This window comes from Carassius gibelio, chromosome B7, assembly GCF_023724105.1.
Source record: "Carassius gibelio isolate Cgi1373 ecotype wild population from Czech Republic chromosome B7, carGib1.2-hapl.c, whole genome shotgun sequence".
Taxonomy (NCBI): domain Eukaryota; kingdom Metazoa; phylum Chordata; class Actinopteri; order Cypriniformes; family Cyprinidae; genus Carassius; species Carassius gibelio.
Window position 1 is genome coordinate 6,002,576 of NC_068402.1, and position 23,362 is coordinate 6,025,937.

At 35.7% G+C, this 23,362-nt stretch overlaps 1 protein-coding gene across 3 annotated transcripts; it reads right to left on the reverse strand.

The window, feature by feature from the left end:
* Nucleotides 1–83: 83 nt before the first annotated feature.
* On the reverse strand, nt 84–23,361 carry LOC127961787 (uncharacterized). 3 transcript variants are annotated; one of them, XM_052561042.1, is made up of 31 exons: nt 22,627–23,361; nt 22,337–22,405; nt 22,004–22,111; nt 21,826–21,906; nt 20,900–21,001; nt 20,462–20,798; nt 20,071–20,270; nt 19,579–19,970; nt 17,503–17,657; nt 17,168–17,376; nt 16,367–16,506; nt 16,183–16,293; nt 15,936–16,100; nt 15,606–15,690; nt 15,240–15,443; nt 12,394–13,265; nt 11,812–11,951; nt 11,595–11,723; nt 10,006–10,349; nt 7,609–7,742; nt 5,776–5,904; nt 5,432–5,679; nt 4,594–4,759; nt 3,697–3,898; nt 2,885–3,015; nt 2,658–2,785; nt 2,380–2,534; nt 2,014–2,220; nt 1,753–1,847; nt 1,153–1,277; nt 84–928 (listed from the first exon to the last, which is right to left on the reverse strand). In XM_052561042.1, the coding sequence occupies exons 1-31, from the start codon at nt 22,678–22,680 to the stop codon at nt 669–671; spliced, it is 5,877 nt and encodes a 1,958-aa protein (XP_052417002.1). In that variant the 5' UTR covers nt 22,681–23,361; the 3' UTR covers nt 84–668. The 3 variants fall into 3 exon arrangements, 2 of the variants coding, with proteins under 2 accessions (XP_052417002.1, XP_052417001.1); XM_052561041.1 differs by having other exon boundaries at nt 15,567–15,690; XR_008154501.1 differs by lacking the exons at nt 84–928; nt 1,153–1,277; nt 1,753–1,847 and having other exon boundaries at nt 2,074–2,220; nt 2,648–2,785; nt 15,567–15,690.
* Nucleotide 23,362: the final 1 nt, after the last annotated feature.

The following is a 23,362-nucleotide window of genomic DNA, read 5'->3' on the forward strand; positions in this document are numbered from 1 at the left end:
TACACCCCCTCTTGTCAAACATACTTTCCTATAAATGAAGAAAGAAAGCCCTAAAATAAATAAATACAAAAGAAAACCATCAGTTATCAGTTGTCATCAGTTCTTTTTTTTTTATTTCCATTGATAATGCAAGTGCAGTTGTTAAAAACACCTTACAAATTAATCTAAGCAGGAAGTTGATTTTATTTTACTCATCTATCATGTGACAAATGTAGGAAGTGAAAATCTGACTCGCTGTGCATGAAAGGTTACAGAAGGAGAACAACTAATTTTCGAAGCTCACACATGCCAATAGATCTATATCGTTTAATATAGGCCTACATACACCTGAATATACATTGAAATCATGTAACATGACAACACATGCTTGCTGAGATTTGTTTTATCATATCCTCTGGTCTCATGACTCCCAGGGAAAGGTGAGGAAGTTCTGCTAAATTCATAGTATGTGGAAAAACAAGCACTGAAAATACTGATCGTAATGCGTAGTGTACATTTCTCATCTTTGACTTGAAGATACAAGGTACATACTTTTGCAATTCTAGTGTACAACTAAAATGATCTCTTGAATCCTACAAGACAAAGTGAATGTGAAAGATCTTAAAGCCCTTAAATTGCTTTCAGACCGAATTCCTATATTATACTGTACACATCCAGTGCTCTTCCTATCAGTTCTTGTTTGTTTCTTCCTCTTCCTCGTCTTCACTACTGCTGGATTCCCCAAACAGGTCTTTTCCACAAGCAGCGCTGGACTTTGTGTGTGCATCTTGTTTGCTGACCGTCATGGAGATTAGAGTAGACATGTCACTAAAGCCAAGAAGCAGTGTGCTGTTGTCAGGTCCATGCAGAGAAATGGTCTGGATCTTGGAGTCAGGTGTGAAGACAGACAACATCGTACCATTGTCCAGGTCCCACATGCTCACTGCTTCTGCTCAACAAATAATTCAAAGGATTCAACGATGCATCACATATAAATTCTCATTTTAGTACTTACTATGAAGGTGCAAAGACCCTAAGACATCAGTACCACATCCCATGCTAAACTTGAAAGATTACCACCGTCTCTTAATCTTAATCTCTTAATCTTGACCTACTGTAGATTAAACTGATATCACTTAGAACAAGTGAAGTATAAGCAAAGGTCTGCTGTACCTGATAATAAAATAGCCTTGGATTGTCCTTCAGTAATAAAGAGCAAGCTGGACCAATTAAGATTTAAACTTCCGTAGCCAGAAATGGTTTTATGTTTCCTTCGGAACGGCTCCCATACTTTTAACCTAAGTTTGAGGGATAAAAAGTTTTTAACATAAATGCAACAATGTTCTTAAAAGCTTAATGTATATAAAACACAGATACATATCTGTGTACTATACTGGTCAAAAATTTGGAATGATTAAGATTTGACACATTGTCATTTTTAAATATATTAAAACAGAAAACAGTTCTTTAAATTGAAATAATATTTCACAATATTACAGTTTAACTGTATTTGTGATAAAAAAGAAAAGAAAAGAAAAAGCCAGCCTTGGTGAACATGAGACTATTTTAAAACACTAAAAAAAATAACTATTATACTATTTTTATTAATTATTCCAAACTTTTGACCTTTAGTGTGTGTGTGTGTTTGTGTGTGTGTGTATGTATATATGTATATATATATATATATATATATATATATATATATATATATATATATATATATATATATATATATATAAAGCTATGATATAAGTGGACAGGTTTGGAACATACTTGTTGAATCCTGCAATGCCGAAAACCACTCTGCAGGCATCATCGCTTACAGCAATGCAGCATATTCCAGCTTCATTTTTCAATCTCTTTCGCACCTTTACATATGTAAGGAACATACAATTTACTGGATATACAGAGAAGATGAAGTAATACTTATTAAATGTCAAGATTTAACTGTCGTGCCTGAAGTAAGCAATGTGCCCACTTCTTTTTGATTAATAATAACATGACTGTTAGCCATTTTTAAACAGATTTGCATACTCTGCCCTGCTGTGTGTCCCAAATGGTGAGGTATGGAGCATGTTGGGCCTCACTGTAGTTGGAGACCACCAGGTACCCTCCAGTGTGAGTGATCGCGGCAGTACGGAGGCTCAAATGGGACCAGCGGTCCTCCAGGGTGTGCAGATGCTCCTCAGAAACCACACTGAAGACGTTGAGATGATGGGCAAAATATGAGCATATGACCACCTAAGTGATACACAGAGAAAAGTGAGAGAGATTGAGAGATTCAAAGATTGAATCGATGCATTGCAGTTCAGTTCACAACCATGTAGTTCACATATGGTTTATTATTTCATAATTCAGGAAAGAGTAGTGGTTTTGTTTATTGGTCAACTTTCTTTCTACCCGCTCATCGCCGCTGAGGAGATACTGGTCTACAGAGTTGAATTTCTCTTTTTCGAGGCGCTGCTGTTCATCTTTTTCTCTCTTCACCTCACGGTCCTGTCGCCTCCTCTTTGCCGTCTGGGTTTCGGTGCGCCTGTCCCATGGCATTACTAGGCCTGTGTAACAAGTTTAGACATAGGATGTTTTTTTTTATGTTGAATATGGTATGACGATCTATGTTGGACTGAGACATTGTATAAATGTAATGGTAAAGTCAAGTATCATTTACATTTTAATACCTGTCTTTTCTTTTGAGGACATAATCTGAGAATCTCTGTCCATACTGGAGAGTAGGGTTTCTTTGTAGGACGTCTTGATACGTCCTTTAATGTATCCAGAGTCCAGATCCCAGAGTATCAGATGATCCCTACATGCAATATCCATGCACCCTAATGAGAATTACTCAGTCTAGACTAAACAACACAGTAATCTTTCGTTTTTGCTGATTGAGGAAGTGAGCTCTTACCGTGTTTCTGAAAGGCCCATCAGTACTTCCCCATCTAAGAGCCGATAGTCTTGTCGAGGACAGGGCACGATGAAGAGTCCAGTCTGTTTCTTAATGTAGCTCTTTTTAAGAAGATCATACACCAGCAATGTCTACAGAAAAAAGGAGCAACGGGAAACAGTTTGCAGGGCAGTACAATGTCATGTATAACTCTAGTACAAAACTAATTCTTGCAAGTCATAACTGAAATCTTTCCTCATATGTCGTTATTTTTAATTGCAAATATTAAAAACCGGTTTTGTTAAATGGAATAAAGTGTAATTAATAGATGAGTAGAAACTTTTTTTTTAGGTTTATGTAATAAAAAGTACTAAAACTTAAATAAAAATCATGCAAAATTGAAATATAATAGTAAAAAATAACAATAAAATCAAATAAAAGCTTATATAAAATATTTACAAATACTATATTACATAAATATTTTTAAAATAACACTTCTTGTTTATTTTTCCCCTTTTTATGTATTTATTTACATAAATTTTACTGATTTGATTTATCTACTGAAAAATGACACTGATTATTAATAGCTAATGATCTGTTTTAGTATTTTAGTGGACAACACAATGGTCCTTCATCCTTGTGAAGAGGCATCTTTTGAGTCACCAATAAAGCAACCGGAAGCCTATGTTTTAATTAATCATGCATGGTTGATAAATATACACAACTATACTCAAATGTCAAACAACTACACAATCAGCTTCAGTTTCAGGTGACAGATCTCAGGACAGGGGTTTCAGACCAGCAGAAACATGTGTCCCCTGTAAAAGCTTTACCTGATAGACGGATGTAGGTGTATCTGTGAAGTTGGCGGTACCACGGTCAGACAGGATATAGAGCTTGAGGTCTTGTACAAGAGCGATGTCTGAACTGGAGAACAGGCCATGCTCCACCTGCACGGGACGACCCTTGAATCGCATCCGTGCCACATTCCAGATTCTCACAGTCCCGGGACGGGTGCTTTGACACACTACATACCTGATTCAGAGGGAATTTTTCAAACTTTCCACCAAAAATAGCTTTCTTTTCTTCAGTGACAGACATATTGTATGCAATTCTTGGCTTTTGGATATCAACCAATTTAGATTGATGTATTTGAATTGCATATACTATTTCTATTCATTTGGATAACACAGTTTTAACAAACTAATAAACTTAATGTGATGAATATTTGTCATCAATATTTTACATATATGAAACGGCTAACTCGAAAAAAAATCAAGGCAAAGTTTATTATTAACTTTGCATCTATTTGATGTTATGTAAATAATCATTTTCAAAATGCATTCATTGAAATACTTTAGAATAAGCATAAACTGTGTGAAAACAATTGTATTCATTCGGTTCAAAATATGGTTTAAAAAAATGCTAGCTGTCGAACAAGAAATATTAATTTAGTTCAAATGTGTAAGGTTAGCACAAATGTATCGATTAATAAACCTGAAGAGATTTCTGCACTGTTGCAGAAATCACATTGCCATGGTAAAACTTTATTAGGTGTTGTCTGTAGAACAATTGCAGTAACTTACGCTATTATAGTTACATTATGCATCGTAAATGGCTATAAACCTTCTGGTCATAAAACAATATCTTGTGCAGACTCATTGTGATTACAGTTATAAACTGCCCATAGACTGGCCATATGTCTGCCAGTTGTTTAGAGGACTTTGTACCTTGGATATCTCTGCATGGTTACGATCTCTGCTGTGCCGTCGTTGTGTACTTTGTGCACGTTATATGTGAGTGTTGGGTCATTTATTCTGGATCCCAGGTTCCACATGCGTAAGAACCGCTCCCCGGGACAGAAACCCACGCAGAACCGCAGATCAGAACACACACCTGCAATACAGTGAAGAAGAACCATGTTGACACATACATACAAATACAGCAGGTGAAAAAAAATATATAAACCATATGTGACCCTGGACCACAAAACCAGTAAAAAGGATCAATTTAAAATGGATAAATAAGCTTTCCTCTAATGTAAGGTTTGTTATGATCAGAAAATATTTGGCTGAGATACAACTGTTTGAAAATCTGGAATCTGAGGGTGCAAAATAAATAATCTCATCTTTTTCAGTGATCAATGAAAAGCTTTTATCCCATGCCTGGATCAGAGTTATTATGGTTAACTAAAACTTTAAAAAAAAATGCATTAATAAAAATAGCTGTCAAACAACATTTCTTTTAATTTAATTTTCATTTTAAGTACTAAACTAATACATAAAAATTACTGAAAAGAATATGGGTGAATAAAAAACACTAGATAAAAAAAGCAATTCAAAATTTATTACACTATTGTAGAATATCAACAATATTAAAATAACACTAGTGTGGACACTAATAATGTATTATTTATTTATCTGTATATATTACAGGCACTATAACAAAGGCTACCATTATATATATATAAATGGGACTGGACTCGAACAGTGTTTGTGTTTGTTTTGACAAAATAGTCATAATAGTGTTCAGTGCTGGGGACAATAAAACTTAAGATTAATGACAAACCATGAGCCAGCAGGCCAGGAAACCGTGCGATGTGTTTATGATCTTCAGTCTCAAGGTTCCAGATAATAATCTCTGTGGTGGCGCTGTGAGGGGTGGGACAAAAGGCCACAATGTGGGACCCGCCCCCTGCAATGGTGACCTGGGAAATGTAGTCCTGACTGCAACCCAAGATAGAGCGCAGGTACTGGAAAGATGCTGTGCTGAAGAGTTCAATGTGAATGATTTCACTCTGTCTTTTATAGGGGTATCTGTAAAAAAAAACAAAGAGACAGATATTATAGATAACAAAAACTCAGGGTTGCATCAGTGATATTCACATTTGGGTGAATTACTCTTTACATTACCTGCAGAAGAGCAGTAAATACTGAGAGCTGATCTCTACAGCCTGTATAGATGCTGCAGGGTGCTGAGCTTTCAATGTGACTGACACAACACCACCTTTAGCATTGAATATCGCTGCTTCTCCTCCATCCCTGCAAATGAGAAGCAAGAAAGAAACACGAAATTGCATCAACGTACGGCTTCATATGTAAGGTTTGTTAAAATATTTTGTACCAGGCGTAAAGTAGTTTTTAAAAGCCATTTTCCAAACTCTTTTATTTTTTTGAAAGACGTGTAAGCTCAACGAAGATGCATTAAACTGATCAAATTGATCATGACAGTAAAGACATTAATAATGTTAAAAGATTGTTTATTTATTTACTACAAATGGTGTTCTTTTTACATATTGATTCATCACAGAATCCTAATAAATTATCAGTTTCCACAAAATAAAGACTGATGCTGATGATGCTGAAAATACAGCTTTGCCATCACAAGTATAAATTACATTTTACAATATATCAAAACAGAAAACCAGCATTTTAAATTGTAATAATATTTACTAATTTTGCTGCAATTTTAATCAAACAACTGCAATATTGGTGCGAATATTGGTACAGAATTCAAACTTTTGAACAGTTGTGTGCTGTATCTATTTGAATGATTTTTATGCATGTGAGTTACAGCTCTGTGCTTCAATTACTCACAGGTTGCATGTTTGCTGTCAAACCAAAAAAAAAGAAAATCCTTTAATAGCATCTTAATAGCATCTTAAGCTCTTAATCAAAACCTCTGTTAATTTATGGCATATTCACAAAATCATTTGTGCTGAAGTGTGCCACAGAAACAAGTAATCAAGGGAAATACATTTCAGCTGCTCTTTCCTAACACTTGGAAAGATGCAAATGCAAAAAGCACAAACAAACACTTTCCCACAACTTTCTTTTAAACTATTTCTTATGTTTAATAATAGCATCTATCCTGTGGATAAAGTTTTTGAACTCAACAGAAGTCATTGATGTGTAAATGTTGCCATTTTGTTTATATGTATTCATCAAACTGTGGTCAGAAAGCTGCTGAAATATTAAAAAAACATTTGCAGCCTAGTTTCAGTAATTGAATTGAAGTGGGCGGGAAGTTTGGGGTTCTGACAGTATGTTTCCACATTACAATGAACTCTTTATCACAAAGTATTTGATTCCTCATGACACGACTCCTGCCATTTTTTTTTTTTTTTTTTTAACAGAGACTAGAGGGGACACAAGAAATCATTAGAGAGAGAGTTAAAAAAGGGAACTGGTACACAACAAGGGCCATATCTGCCTGTTATTCCTCATTTGAATGCCTCATGTTACCATAGCTCTGATAACTACTGTTATTTTAATAACAAACTCAGACGGTTTCATATTACTGGTCAACCCAGTTGCATGTATGTGCATGCATGTGATGCTTCCAGCTTAATCACATTAAGAGCAAAGGTTCATTACTCCTTTCAATCATAGATCCTGATTATTCCATGCTTTTTAATCATGTAATGAAATACGAGAAAGATAAACAGCTTCTGGGAAACCTTCACATTTCCCGCCCCCCCTTTTTTCTTATAGCTACAGTGTTACACAAGACCACTGACACACACACATACACATTACTGTTGGGTGAGAAGCAGACTCTTAAATAATACATTGTGTGACCAGACAATATAAATCAGTCCGAGAACACCGGCTTTGTTTTCACACATGGCTAGAAACTGGATATGTACTCTATTATTATGGGAGAGCGCATTTGTTATTTAAGAACAAAATACTGTGTTGATTAATTAATCTAAATGTGCATGTGTGTTGTAATGTACTAATAACCTGTAAGCGAAGAGGACATGGTCTTTAACAGAGTGACGAGACACTAAGATGGACTGATCTTTGTGGATGGGCTCAAACTCAAGGGTGAGGTTTACACAACGCAACAGTGAACAGGACGCCACAAGATCAAACACCTAGAGGCAAAGGAAAAGAGAAACAGAGGAAGTTAGAACCGAACCGATAACTGGTCATATTCTTGAATAATGTCAATGGCTGTAAATTGGTTATTGCAAGTTAAAAACTATTATAATTATTTTGAAAAACAGTAAAAGGATGTAACATATGATTAATATAAATAGTTTCTTCTAATTTTTGATATTAGTAATGTACCTTAGAGTATTTTTTTCCTTTTATGTTATGTAGTCAATTTATTGCATAGTCTACGTGTATAAGTTATGTATTTAATAGTGCTGTTAAACGATTAATCGCGATTAATCGCATTCCAAAGTAAAAGTTTTGTTTACATGATCTATGCATGTGTAAGGTGTATATTTATTATGTATATATAGTACACACACATACAGTGTATATTTTGAAAATATTTACATGTATATATATATATATATATATATATATATATACATATTTATATATTTAAATCCTTATATTTTATTCTATATATAAATATATCTAATACATGGACATACAATTTTTCATATATATATATAAACACACACACACACACATGCATGTGTTTGTATTTATATATAAATGATATATATACACAGTATACTCACTTATGTTCAGAGATGTATAGTAAGGAAGTAGAACTACTTCACTACTGTACTTAAGTAGCTACTAAAAGGCGGTATCTGTACTTTACTAGAGTATTTTTTTTTCTCCTACTTCCACTTTTACTTCAGTACATATTTTCGCTGAGATTAATACTTTTACTCCGATATTTTTTTATGTGCTGCATCGTTTCTCGTTACATTTATAAAAATGTTACGAATCATTCCATTACAAACCACTGCCAGAACTGTAGATGGCAGGTTTGATGAAGCTGGCACATCATTGAGCGAATCAAGCGATTAAGAAGACTGCGAATGCTGACTGAACTGCTGTGAAGAGAGAGATGAACACCGAGCCGAGCCAGATTATGACTCGTTCACGAGTCAAGAACCGGTTGCATCGGTTCTCGGATGACCAGTAACGTTAGTTCTTTCTGACAGTTCGATTCAATAAACCAGTTGAAGAAAACAGTACACGGATTCTTTTGCGCTCGACGCAGTGGCGTCATTGGCGTTGACTGCATCTGGGCTCATAACATTAACACAGAATCACACATGCGCAGTATCATCAGCTCCTCGTTTCACGAATCGGACGCGTCTGACAGAAACGGTTCTTGACTCGTGAACGAGTCATTATCTGGCTCGGCTCGGTGTTCATCTTCAGTTCTCTCTTCACAGCAGTTCAGTCAGTGTGCTGTTTGAGTCAATGAATTACTCCGGGATATTGGTTTGTTTTAACTCAGAGGGAGTGTCAGACACATTAAACAAGTTAACAGCTTAATTCATCTGTGGATTAATGCGTATTGGAGACGCGAACCGTTTAAAACGATTCAGTTCGATTTGGTGAACTGTTTCAAAAAGATCCGGTTACATCGAATGATTCGTTTGCGAACCGGATATCACAAACTGCTTTGTTTTTAACTGTCTTACAACAGACACGGAAGAGAAGACAATGCTGAATAAAGTCTTAGTTTTTGCTATTTTTGGACCAAAACTATTTTCGATGTTTCAAAAAATTCTAAATGACCCTCTGATGTCTCAGGGGTTTGAAACAACATGAGGGTAAGTTATTAATGACATAATTTAGCAAATTAGGTTAACTAACTCTAGTAACCGTTTTTTGTTTACAAGAAGTTACAGTCAAATGAAATGTGATTGTCCTTTAGGTTAATCATTTGAAATAGTAAAAACTATATGTTCAAACTTTTGACTACTTTCTTTAATAGCTACATAACACAATACTTCTACTTTAACTTTCAGTACTTGAGTAGTAAATTTTAAAATAGACTACTTGCAAAACTTAAGTACAAAAATGTTGAATACTTTAGTACTTCTACTTAAGTGTGGTACTTAAAGAGCACTTCAACTTCTACTCAAGTCACTTTTTTGATAGAGCACTTGTACTTTTACTCAAGTATGGGTCTCTAGTACTTTATACATCTCTGCTTATGTTGTATAAACAAAAACATTTATTTTGGATGTACCATCTGAATTATTTAGGAGTTTATCAGTAAATTTTAAGACAAAAGGCTAACTTTGGTAGTTTGTGAAGATAATATATTTATATATACAATTTAATAAAAAATATGCCTTTTTTAGGGATTTTCAAGATTTTTTTTTACAGTGCACAGTACATATAGAAAGAATGGTCTGCCTGAGGCTTCACCTTAACTAGGTGACTTCCATCATAAAAAACCACCAGCAACCGTCCATCGCAGGCAGTTGTGACCACAGGAACATCCGGAGTGTCCTTCTCCATGTACAGCACCTTCCCAGAATGCACCTCTCTCACCTGGAGACAGTGGCCCATCTGTAGCACAAGCACACTGTCATCCAGACAGAGGGTGAGCGAGTCAGCGGCCCAGTCTCCTGCAGATCCACCAGCTCTCGGTAACGACCTCACGGGTCTCGTTTGCTCATCCAGACGCCACAGATTTAGCATTCCATCACAGGAGCAGGAAATGATGTAGTGCCGACCATGAGCCAGAGCTGTCACAGCACTCATATGACCTAGTTACATATAAGTCAGGATGTTAAGTACAGATCATTTGGCCACTATGTGATAAAGAATCATTTTTTACAGTTCTATGCTTTGGTCATAAACCACAGCAGGTTTTAGAGCTGTACACTCGTGAGGTCAGAATGTAGGCCAAAACGAAATCATAATTCACCATGGGTTCCCTTTGGAATCTTCTGTTTTTTATTTTTAGAAAGACTGCTTAAAATTTTTAGTAAAATAAAGAGTAGTTAAATAAATAAAAAACTCTTGAACAGACTAATTGTTCTGGAGCATATGGTAGTTTCCACACCATTAATCCTCAAACGTGAATTTTGAAACCACTGCTAAGAAAACAGCTGTGTGTGCTTTAACGCCACGTGATTCGCCAAACCGCATAAACTCACTTCCTTCTTTGGTTTGCAGAAAGTTGGCAGCAATTTTGGCACAATGAATAATAATAAAAAAATTGCAACGAAAAGAAATATATCACGAAAAATAAAAATAAAATCAGTTAAATAAGTCAGAATTATTTATATACTATCATACTAATTCCTGGTTAATAATTGCTTTTATTTTAATATTTTTAGTTTTTATCTTAATTTTAGCTTGTTTAAGTCATTTTGTTATGTGTTGTTTTCATTTCTATTTAGCTTTATTTTATTTTTATTTCAGTTTTAGATTTAATCATTTTAGTACTTAAACATATTTGATTCAGTTATTTGCCAAGGCTACATTTAAACTTTTTTAAGTTAAAAAATATATATTACATTTTATTTCAAGTACCGAATTTAGCTATTTTAATCGTTTTGGTTAACAATAACAACACTGGTGTAGAGTTTATTTTGTTATCTAAAAGCCAAAGTATTACCCACTTTTTTTTTTTTGTAAAGAACCAGGATGTGAAAGCATTTTTGAAGCATACAGTAAATTCAAAATCCACTCGGGAGTTATTACTTTGTGTATTTTATGTCTTCACAAAATGTTGACCACAGACTTTAATTTCCTCATAAATCTGAAACCATCTTTCTAAAACTCCCCTAGGAAATTCCCAAAGAAACCCAAGGCTTCAAGGCTACGATCTGACCAGAGCTACTGAGAATAATGTGTAAGTCATGACTTAACATGGCACTTAAAATACATTGTTTACTAATCTAACAATCAGAACTCGGACACACGTTAAGCCAAAATCCCTGACTGAATGGAGATGTCGGGAAACTGAGCCCTCCAGTAGATGTCCAGAAACTGAATACATGTACCTGACAGTAATGTGTGCACCAGTCCACCTGGAGGAAGCAGGCAGGTGTAGGAGGGCACCAGAACTGGTAGAGAAGAGCTTTTACACTGTGCCAACAGATCATGCAGAAAAGAGTATCGTCTTGGGTCACCTGAAACAACACGTAGTACACTGAAATAAGACTTCATGTTTGATATATATATATATGCTTATATATGTGCTTATGTTTGTGTGTGTACCTGAAGTTACAGGTTTGTCTTGGAAAATGATCTGCTCCAAACGGCCCAAGAGTTGAGAGGCCAGCTGGCATGGATCATTTAATAGTACAGAACGAGAAAGACACAAAACCTGACTCAACAGCTTCACATCCAGAAGCTCTCTGGAAAACACAATAAAACCACTTACACAAAAGATACTCTGTCTCAGCATTTTCTGAAGCTTCATAAGAATACATTTAGACTTATGAACTAATGTTAAAGGGATAGTTTAACCAAAAATGAAAATTCTGTCTTCATTTACTAATATATATATATAATATTCTTTTATGCTTCATTTAGAAAATAAATGGTTTCATAGTAAATAATGACATAATTTTTACTATTCTGATAACCCCCATAATATCAAAAAACAATTTTTAAATGTATATATGATAAAATAAAAATTACAATATTTTTTATTATACAATGGTATATATATGTATATATAAATAAATATATATATGTATATATGGCATGCTATTTCAAAATTTTAGACCCGTAATATCAAACAGCTATTCATGCAAACCAAACTCGTTTGCTGAGCTCATGAGCTCATATTCGTACTTCTCCGGTATGACGGCAGTTTTAAGGTCCTCCTCGACATGATAGATGGACAGACCCCACAGTTTATGCAGCAGGAATTCATAGTTAAACAGACACTGCGTGAGTAAAGGAATAATCTGCTCAGAGCGGATGTAGTGATACGGCAAACAGTGGAGCTTACGAAAATTAAATTCATAGCACCTCCTTCCCTTCTCCTTCCTGATCCAGGCTAGTGGCTGAAAAACTTGCCTATTTGGGACATTACCATTAAAGTAATCTGCAAAGTCTGCATGCACAGCTTTTATTGAGTCTTCTGTTGGTGCGTATCGCTGCAGGACGACGCAGGCAAACTCTGTATGAGTCCAGCACAGAACCCATGTGCCATCACTTTCCACTTCTGTGACATAACCCTTCAGACCATGCAGCAGTCGTGCCACAAATGCATAAGGCACTGGAGAGTATTCAGAAACGGGAGTCGTCTGATGATGCAAAACCGCCATCTCACGCGTGATATGATCATCACGCCCCAAAAGCACCAAAAGCTCCTCCTCAGTCACACCAGAACAGGACAGTGATATGAGCAAAGCCGTGCGGCGCACCAAACATGGCCCATGCTCTCGCTCCAAACTAACAAGGATGCTCACGAAAAGTTTATTCGGATCTGTAGGGAAGTTGAGACTCTCTTTTGGTGTAAAGGAGCTCCATTTCCTGGTCTCAGCATAGGCTAAATTGAGGTAGAGAGGGGAAGGACAGGAAAGACAAGACTGGAATAAAAGGCTCCACTGGTTGTCAGTCAGCTGGCGAAAATCTGATGCTAGTCTTGACACCAGTCCTGAAGTGATATCCTTACGGTTAAGGGCTGGCAGGGACAGGACAGTGACCTTAACTTGGGACTGAAAAAAAGAAAGAGGCAAGTTACTGACTAAAATACCATATAAAAATAAGTCAAAATAAAGTTTATTTATTAAGCATTTTTAAAAACAAGTGTTTACCAAAGTGCGGTACAAGCTTACTCAATTTAAAACAATAGACACACAAAAGCATACGACCAAAGCCAATCATAAAAATCTGCTCTCATATGGAGTACAGCTGAGTTTTAAAATTCTATTTAATGGTGCTGTATGTAGGATTGACACCGAGTGGTTGAACTGGGTATTGCAGTCCAAATTCAAAATATTGGATGAACATGATGGCGGATTAGCTAGCTAGCCAGGTAAATTTCATTTTAGTTTGCACCAATCCTGGATTTTAGGTACCATGTAAGTGGCTTGGCTTTTAGCAGGTTATGTTCTGGGTTAGAGATCTTAAACTGGAGTTGGACCAATCAGATGTGAGAGAAGTGACACGTTTCACACAAAGTCACTCCAGTTTATCTTGTTCCAAATTACGGTCACTAGTGCAAAAAAAAAAGGGGAAAAAATAAGTAATTTTATGATTTACATAATTATAATGATTCATATTCATATTATTATTATTATTTATCTATTACACACAAGCAATTTTAGTTGAACAGTTATTATAAATCGTTTATTTTAAATAAATATTAATGGATACAGATCATGTAATATAAATAAGCTGTAGTATCAATAGATAGCACTATTTAAAAAAAATAATAAATCTGACCTTACATGTTCGAGTCTCTTTCACTATATATTTTCACAGGTATAAACTAACTTAACAAGTTTCACTTGTGACTGCACTGACAGAGCAAGAAAATTTATTTTATTTGTCCTCCATCATGCTTCATATGACGTTTAAAATGGTCATATTCTTCAATCTCTTAACCTGTAGCAAAACCTTTAACCTTTAGGTTTGAATCTCGCTGGGTCTCTCGCGAGAAATAAATCAAACTTGCTTTGTGTTGCAAGGCTCGTGATTGGCTGTTCGCCAGTGATGTCACACATTAATGTGCACGGGCTCAACAAACTTGGGATCAAAGCCTGAGTTGACAAAGAAAGGTGATGATCAGCATCATGGCACTAACAAAGCCGGATTGGAGATGTTTGTGAACTCGTAACTAATCCTGTAACTCTGAATTTGTTCAGCTACCATCATGGTACAGGGCCCTGGAATGCATACAAAGGAGAATAAACGACTGTACCATTGTTGTTTCCCAGATAGACTAGTATGTTAACGTAACGTTTCTTAAATATCTGCAAACATATTATGGTATTTCTATGCTTTAGTAGAGTCAAAAACTTACATACAGCACTTTTAATCAAATAAAATAACATACAATATAAAATAAAATATATTCTATAAAACATTTAACATTTAAAGTGCAACAGACTGGGCCTTATTCAGAACTATACTACCAATCAAAAGTTTGAGATGTTTTTATGTATTTATTTATTTTTATTTAAAAGTTTTATACATTAAGGACCCATTAAATTCATACGAAGTGACAGTGAAGATATTAATTATGTTCCAAAAGGTTTTCAGTGACAAAATACATTTAAAAAGGGTATATAGACAAAACTGTTTAAAAATAATGCTGTTCCTTTTCACTTTCTATTCATCAAAGAATCATTAAAAAAGACAAGCATCACAGTTTCCACAAAAATATTTTGTTTTTAACATTGATTAGGAAGAAAAAAAAAATTCTGAGCACCAGATCAGCCAATCAGAATGATTTCTGACGGATCATGTGACACTGAAGACTGGAGTAATTATGCTAAAAGAAAAATCTGCTTTTGTTACATTTTTAAATGTAATGAAAGAGAAAACAATTATTAGAAACTGAATAAAATATTTTGCAATTTTACATAAAAAAATGTTTAAATGCAGCCTTAGTGAGCATAAGAGACTTCAAAAAATCCCCAAACTTTTGAATGGTAGTGTAAACTCTCTATGACTCATCTGCTTACCTGTAGAATATGAGCACATTTAGACTGCGTGCCGGCAGACAGGACAGTGAAGACGTTTGGCAGTGAAGCATTACTAATCCAGGAAAGGTCAGCCTCATGTTCCTCACTCAGATTATCCAGACCATCCAGCAGCAGGGTCAAGGGCCGGTCTTCTGTCACCAGGCCCAATAATGAGCACAGCTCACTAGACAACTCTGACAGTGACTGTGAGGAAAAAACATTGACTGTATTTCATAGTGCAACACTATCTGTGAGACAATATCGCATATCCAATACGGTGTAAAAGACCTTATGAATATTTGATTGATCTTTAAAGTGTTTATGCACCTCAGATATCTCTGTTTTGAGGTTATAGATGTTGGCTACCTGCAGACACAGTGTCTGGAGGAGCAGACGTACGTTTCTGCTGGCGGATGTCAGCCCTACAAAGCAGATCAACACTTTGGCATCCCTGAGAAGTAAACACAGATTTGCAGATTAAGCACCAAATCAGAATATCAGAATGATTTCTGATCATGTGATACTGATATCTGGAGTAATGATACTTTGCATAGGAAAAAAATTACATTTAAAAATAGAAACCAGTTATTTTAAATTGCAATTTACCATTTCTATTGTGTTTTTTAACTAATAAATGCAAGAAACTTCTTAAAACTACTTTAAATGTTTAAATTCATGTTTCCTCTGTTAGCCTACCCAGGTATCCAGCTTGGTACGAGTTGTGCCAGTTTGGCAAGAGTTGTGCTCTTTCCAGACCCCGGGTCCCCCAGTAACAGCAAGGCATTCTGGGAAGACGCCGATGCTTCAAGTGCACGCTTCATTTCCATCAGAAAGTCCTGCCTGAATGTATAGCCCTGTGCTCTAACAAGGAAACAGAAAGAACAAAAATGTTCAGTTCAAACTAGTCACATATAACCGAACCGCGGTAGAATCTGTGACTCACAGTGTTTTCCCAAATCCGACATGACGGCGAATCTCTTCTTCAACTCGGAGTCTGGAAACCTCCTTCCTCTGCATGTCGAAGGAGCCTTTAGCCTGACGGACCTGCATAAGTCTGAAGCAACAGTTTGAGAAGGACATGACAGACGGTGATAAAGTGAGATGGAGAACAGAAGGTGGCTTCTTACTTGTTGAGGGATGCGGTGACGGTGCGCTGGAAGTGTGAGCAGAGCCGTTCCACGTAAAACTGATGAGATCTGTTGTGTTTGGCACTCAGACCCTTCCTTCCCCAGCTGACGTTTGTCTCATGGATATTAGTGTGTCTCAGCTTGAAAAGAAACCAAGTGCAAGATTTAATAATTCATTTTAACAATACACACTTATATTATGCAGTACAATCATGCTATTTCTTTAAAAATATATCTCTGATAGGATAATGTAATTAGTTTCTGTGATGCAAAGCTGAATTTTCACTCTAATATGCTGATTTGGTGATCAAGACACATTTATTATCATCAATGTTGAAAACTATTATATTTTTGTAGAAACTGATCATTATTCGTTGACGAATAGGAAGTTCAAAAACAGCATTTACTAAATCTTTCTAACATTATGAATGTATTTACTGTCACTTTCAATCAACTGAATTCATCTTTAATTAATAGATGTATTCATTTATTTATTTTTAATCTTATTGGGGTTTCACTTTATTTTACAGTTCGTGTACTAACATGTACTTATAGTGAACTTACAGTGTATTTATCTAAGAAAGTTCTGGTAACACAAGGTAACTACATGGGGTAGGGTTAGGTTTAGGGGTAGGTTCAGGGTTAGTACCTAGTTATTACATAGTTATTGTAATTACTATAATAAGTACATAGTATGTACATGGGGAACAGGACTGTAAAATAAAGTGCTACTCTTATTGGTTCTAGATATCCGAACAGTACCGTGACTCGCTAGATATATCTAGACAGAGAGATACCGACCTTGAGGTGAATGTTTCGTATAAAGCGCTGCTGAGCTTGATGCAAGGTTTGATTGATTTCAGATCTTCCTTTGTGCAGGTCTATAAACTGTGGTGCATATTCATTTTTCAGATTGTACAGAAGGTCAGTGATGATCCTCTTATAGCAGTGACTGAACTCCTCTGGAGGCAGCTTTCCTTCAAGACCCTGCTCCACTTCCCAGTCCAACACTGAAACACACGCAACATTTGTCTTTGCGATTAAACTAGGCTTCTTTACATCCAAGTAAGTCAAGTGCACATATATTCTACATCTGTGGTTGACACAAAACGTCCTTATGACAGTAAAACTCATGCCTGTTTTAAGCAGATGGCAGGTGGCTTCTTCTCCAATGGCCTCAGGTCCAGATCGCCACAGCACGTTCCACAGCTTCACACAGGAAGTGCGCCACGCCTTCTTTCCCAGCTTCCTGCGATGCCCATCCCGACTGAGGTAGTCAGGGTGGTGTGTGCTAATATGAAATGAACAAAAAAACAAAAGCATTTGAATTCAAATAAATGGATAAATCAGAAAGGACCAACACAAGTGGACGCAGTTGTCAAACCAATACAAAAAAACTTTAGAAAGCCCAAATAGTGTCTGATTATCACTTTCTTTTTCAACATTTTTCAAAAGATCTTTTATGTTCCATGAAATAAAGAAAGAAAGCCATACAGGAATGACACGAAAGTGATTAAACGATTTTTTTGGTTGAAATATTCCTTTATGAAACCAGAGGAATGTGTTCCAGCTACAAGAACTAGATCTATGATATATGTTGGTTCTAACGACTCTTATATTAAACATAAAGCTGAAACCATTCAAGTTATATTGTGTCTGCCATGGAAATCACTACAACTACTCTGCCATGGGAACCAAACAAAGAAGAGTTGAATATGAATAGCCCAGTAACAATAGCAGCAATTACTCCATCTCGTTTAACAAGTAGTTGCTGGTTCATAGATGTTGATAATCAGTGTGGTTATACGGACACTTGTGCTGTTCATATTCTATAAGATAAAATATGGAACTGATGAAAAGATATGTATGTTTTACTATTTTACTCACAAGAAATAGACCTTACTCAGGTTAGACGCCACATTGAATTCAATGCGGATGAAAATGAGTCTGTGAGGAAAAGACTTTTGTTCTTTACAATGGTAAGCACCACTTAAAAGGTCCTAGATCATTTCATTTTTGCAACTCGTAAATTAAAAAAAATGTATGGACTTTTGTCCGCAGGAAGGTTATTTTAATTTTTTAATTTTTTTGCATGACTTTTCCTCAGCTGAACACTGATCACTCAAGGCCGTGGTGTGTGACGTTGTTTCGTTGAGAAAGTTAAACTTCTTTTTTTAGCCTTCCAAAAGAGGACACGACTAGAAATCATGTTGATATCACATTTTTACTTGGTTTTAATGTCTTGCTCCGAATGGACAGAGCATCACAGTATGTTTAAAATCTCTGTCACACGCTTGAAGTATTCGGCCAATAACAACACACTGGATAGCTGGCCAATCACAGCACACCACGCTTTTCAGAAAGATGAGCTTTGAAAAATCTATACGTTTCAGAAAGCAGGGCATAGAGGAGAAACACTAATGTACAGTATGTGGAAAACAATGTGTTTTTTTTTTTTTTTACCTTTTTAAAGACATTTCATTACACCACATACACAAAATAATGTAATTTTTAACAGCATCATATGACCCCTTTAAACAACTAGTCTCATCCTCAGACGTCATGCCCACGGACCGTTGGCTGAACGTCTGAATGTCTGATGCATATGGGACACAAAAGTGGAAACACTTCAGGAGTGTCGAAGTCGTCTTTAGATTGATTGAATTATACAGGATTTCCAGAAGATGTCTGTGTTGCGTTCTTTAATCTTCCTCCTGGAAACAAAGATACGTGGAGACAGACCCCCTCACAAAAGGAGAAAGCCGTTGTGTTTACAACTGTGATGACGAGCGCTTATCAGGATCAGTTAAACGCTGGATTCCCAAAATTATGTGAAATATTTAAAGTTTGTGGCAGAGAATCTTTAAAATACGTCTGAGAGTTTTACACATCTGCCTTTTATTGTGGTGACATTTCCACACTCCGAAATGTGACGATGAACGAAACGAACTGTGATTGGTTGTTTGACGTGTCGGTCAAACGGCCGAATGGGCGGGGCTTGGCCAATGAAAGCTGCCATTGATTTCAGACCATAGTTGCGTGAGATTATTAAATAACAGTACAATCCATTGAACACCTGTGAAAAATTAAAAAATGACACTTCCCTGACCCTGACTATTGTGAATTCTGAGAAGAAAACATATAGTTGCCAGAGTAAAAAAGGTTGTTTATTATGTTATATGCAGATTTAAATCACTAAAGTATGCCCTTACCTGACAGGAAGTAAGCGGTACACAGCAGGAATTGTGTTTTTATCCAGCTTATACCATGTCTGCAAGAGAGTCAGATCCTGGTCGTAGTCCATCCAGCTCCTGGCCAGCTGTATGTCGTCTCCATCTGACGTGGAACTGCTGGAGATGGAGTTCTCGCTCATGACGGCAGAACTTTGCGAAGGCTCCTTCTCTAACAAACGGGGTTCCTTCTCCAGGTTAAGACTCCCACTGTCAGCGGTGTCTATACTGAGCTGTGACTCGTCTGCCATGTCCGACCGCCTCCTAGATAGCTTCTTCTTGCTTCTCTCCATGAATTTTAAAATAGCTTCAAAATCTGCTAGAGGAATTGTATTCGGCAGTGACCGTATCTCATGCTTCTGTCCCGTGAACACCTACAAGAAAGGGAAAAAGTCTATATCTTAAATATTGATGAAAATACTACAGTTTTCCCTCCATGAGACTATCTTGGAATCTGTGTGCAACTGAACCTACAATAAACGTAGGTCCCTCAGTCTCCTGACAACGTCTAAGTGTCTCCATGTGCATCTCTGCCAAATCGTGATTGTCCGAAACCGGATCTCCGACTCCTGAACGCAGGTCTATCATCCTGAAATCATATCCTCTCTGCTTACAGTGTAGATACAGCCGTGGATACACACTCTCCATCAGCGCACTGCGCTCCGGGACGGTATCTACACACACAACACATGCATTGTATAGCTAAACTATACTTTTATATAAACTAGGAAACATTAATCAAAAGTGACAGAAATTATTATCTAGATGATGTGACACTAAAAACAGAAAATTAACAGGAATCATCACAAGGAACTAGGATCTAGTAAAGTATATGTGTTGTTGAGAGAATCTCTATCCACCTCACCTTTATATCCACCGCACAGATAGATCATAAATCTCCTTTGTTTAAAGTGTAATGCTGAAGTATTGTGGTCATGTAAGGTGTTTGGAGAAGAACGATCTGGCAGTTTTGGATCTCTTGCATCTGATCTTTGTTTGTAGTCACCATCTGCGGCTCTGAATGGTCCCTCGGACAGAGAGCCTTGGCCCTCCGGGGCCTCGTCCGAACATGATGAAGCATTTTGAACATTTCCTGTTCCCTCTTTCTTTTCATTTTTGTATTCTTTTCCTTCTTTCTCTTTCTGGTCTAGTGTCACAAGGCTCTGCAGGAGATCATGAGGAGCGTTTGACGAAACCTGGTCCTTTAACGCAGAAGAAGAATTCATTCTTGGATCATCACATCATGGCTCCCTAAATCATATAATTATAATAAATGCTTAAAACATTAACATATCATACTAACCTTGAACACAATAGTTTTTGTTTGCTGAAACACTGCAGCTTCTTTCTCCCCAAGAGACAAATTCTGAGTTGTTCCCTTCAAATGACGCTGATGCAAATGGTGCTGGAGCAGAGAAAAAGCAATAACTAATTATTTTAATTTGCAGCTTCCTTTGTTGGAATTTCTCAAATTTATATGATCCTTTCAGGAAAATACTTAATTCGATTTTTGCCCATTGTATTTTTTTTATATTTAATATTCATGTTTCTTAATATTTATATTTCATCTGTCTTTATTTTATTATTTTAAATTATAAATTTTGTTACTTTGTTTTTCAAAATATTTTATATATATTTTCCTCCTTTATCTTCACACATGTATTTTATTTTCAATTATATTCAAATCAATATTTGTTTTATTTACTCATTTAGCCTTCCTATAGTTGCAATTAATAATTAAACTTTTGATTTGAATTTTTTTAATATTTATTTTATCAGTCTTTATTTCATTACTTTTTATTAATGCAGTTATTAATGTGCTATAAACATTATTTAACCCTGATAATCCAAAGCATTTTAAATAAAGAATAATCATCTTTGTTTTATTATTTCCTATTTCAAAAAAATTTTTTTATGAAAAAAAATTTCATATTTCATACATTTTCATACTTGCATTTTCTATTACATTTATTCTTATATTTGATTTATTTCTTTATTTACTAAATTAATTGCATTTCATTATCAATTAACTTCTATTATTAATTTTTATATTTTATATTCTCTGATAGGCTATATATATCCAATAAAGAACAATAAACATGGTTTAAGCCTGATAATCCTAAGCATTTTAAGAAATTATTATGATAATAAATTAAATGAAATTACTTATCAAAACTGCCTATTTTGCTAAAATAGATTCTGAAACATGAATTAATTTTCCAAACTTACTTTAAGGTGTGCAGTGATTTCCAGCTCTGTTTCCACACTCACTCTGGATAATGGAACACTCTGGTGGCCTAAAATGTTTTTCTATTACATAATTAAGCAAATCATACAATATATTAGCACATGCATCTGACAACATACAAATATGAGATCTGTTTTCTGAAAATCTCTCATTCCACACCTTCTTCCTGACGGTTCTGTCCAGGGGCCCGGGGTCCCTCAGGCCCTGAGAGAAGAAGAACAGCTCCTGTAGTCTATGGGCTGTTGTTTGGCCCCTGGTGTGGTGATCCTGAACAAGTCATGCATCTTAAATGAGGGAGCAACAAAGTGTGGTACACAAACATCTCAAATGATTGGCTTCCCCAAGTAACACAAGAAGCGTAATCAGCAACACTAAATTAACAGATTGTGTTGCAGCTGATGCAAAGTCTTCCACTGCTGAAGAAAGAAACTGTCACAGCTCTAGGCGTGTTAATTAAAAAAAGAACAAACATTAATCAATGAAAATACTTACCAGTAGGCCAACTGCTGACTTTGTGGGAATCCCATTAGAAATGGGAGGGAGGCTGACAACTTCATTCTCCTGTTCAGTTTTAACACATGCTTATTACATTTGAATATATTTGTTATATTATTAAGTGAGTTGACTTTGCCTATTCATTTCAATAATTGCAATTTTAATGCTTTTTAAACAAAAGTTTAGCTTGCATACACATACAAAATAAATTTTAAATGTACACGGAGGAAATGTCTTCTGTATCGACTTAAAATATAAAATATATTAAATTGAGAATACAATCTTACCGATTTCTTCTTGTTTCTTTTCGGTACAACTCCATTTTTGTAATATTTCCACATGGCACAAGAGTCCGGACCGCAGGCTTCAAATACCGGGGAAAAAATTTATGTTAATAATTTGTAACCATATTGCGGTGTTTATTGTGTCTTCTCCGCACATAAGAGATAGCAGTTGTGTTGTGAGTTGACTGAGTTGCATTATTCAGTGACGCGCAATCACCGCTAGATGGCGTGCTGTGCGTGTTTACGTCACAAACACTGCCATGGGAACCAAATGCTCGGCAGCTCAAACTGCGTTCAAAATTTATTTTTCCATCAGATTTTCTTTTATTATTTACATACTTGACTTTCTTTTATCTTTTATTTTATCTTTTCCAATACCTTTTTTCTTTATTGTAATCATTTTAATATTCTTTATATTTATATTTTATTCATTCTTGTTTTTAACACTATGGCTTGGTTTGTTAAGTTATTAGTTAAATTAGAATGTTAAAGTAGGTTCGTTTTTAAAAATCATACCATAGATAAATAAATAAAAATAATAATAAAAAATATTTCCAGATATGTCAGTGCAAGTTGCTTTTAATAAGGACTGCTCAAACATTCATTTTACTCCGGGATTAGGCTTCAAACTGGGTTTATATCCTAAATTTTATTCTCGTTGTCTTTCTCTCTTTCTGTGCTCTACTCAATCTCCCATGATGCTTTGCGGCGTTGTTATTGTTTATTGTGTCGCGCGAAC

Coding starts and splice junctions, on each gene's coding strand:
- LOC127961787 (XM_052561041.1), bottom strand. CDS start 22,680: ATGTGGAAATATTACAAAAATGGAGTTGTACCGAAAAGAAACAAGAAG. Junction 17,658..19,578: donor TACCGCTTACTTCCTGTCAG/GTAAGGGCATAC, acceptor ATTTCATATTAG/CACACACCACCCTGACTACC. Junction 1,848..2,013: donor GGGACACACAGCAGGGCAGA/GTATGCAAATCT, acceptor ACATATGTAAAG/GTGCGAAAGAGATTGAAAAA.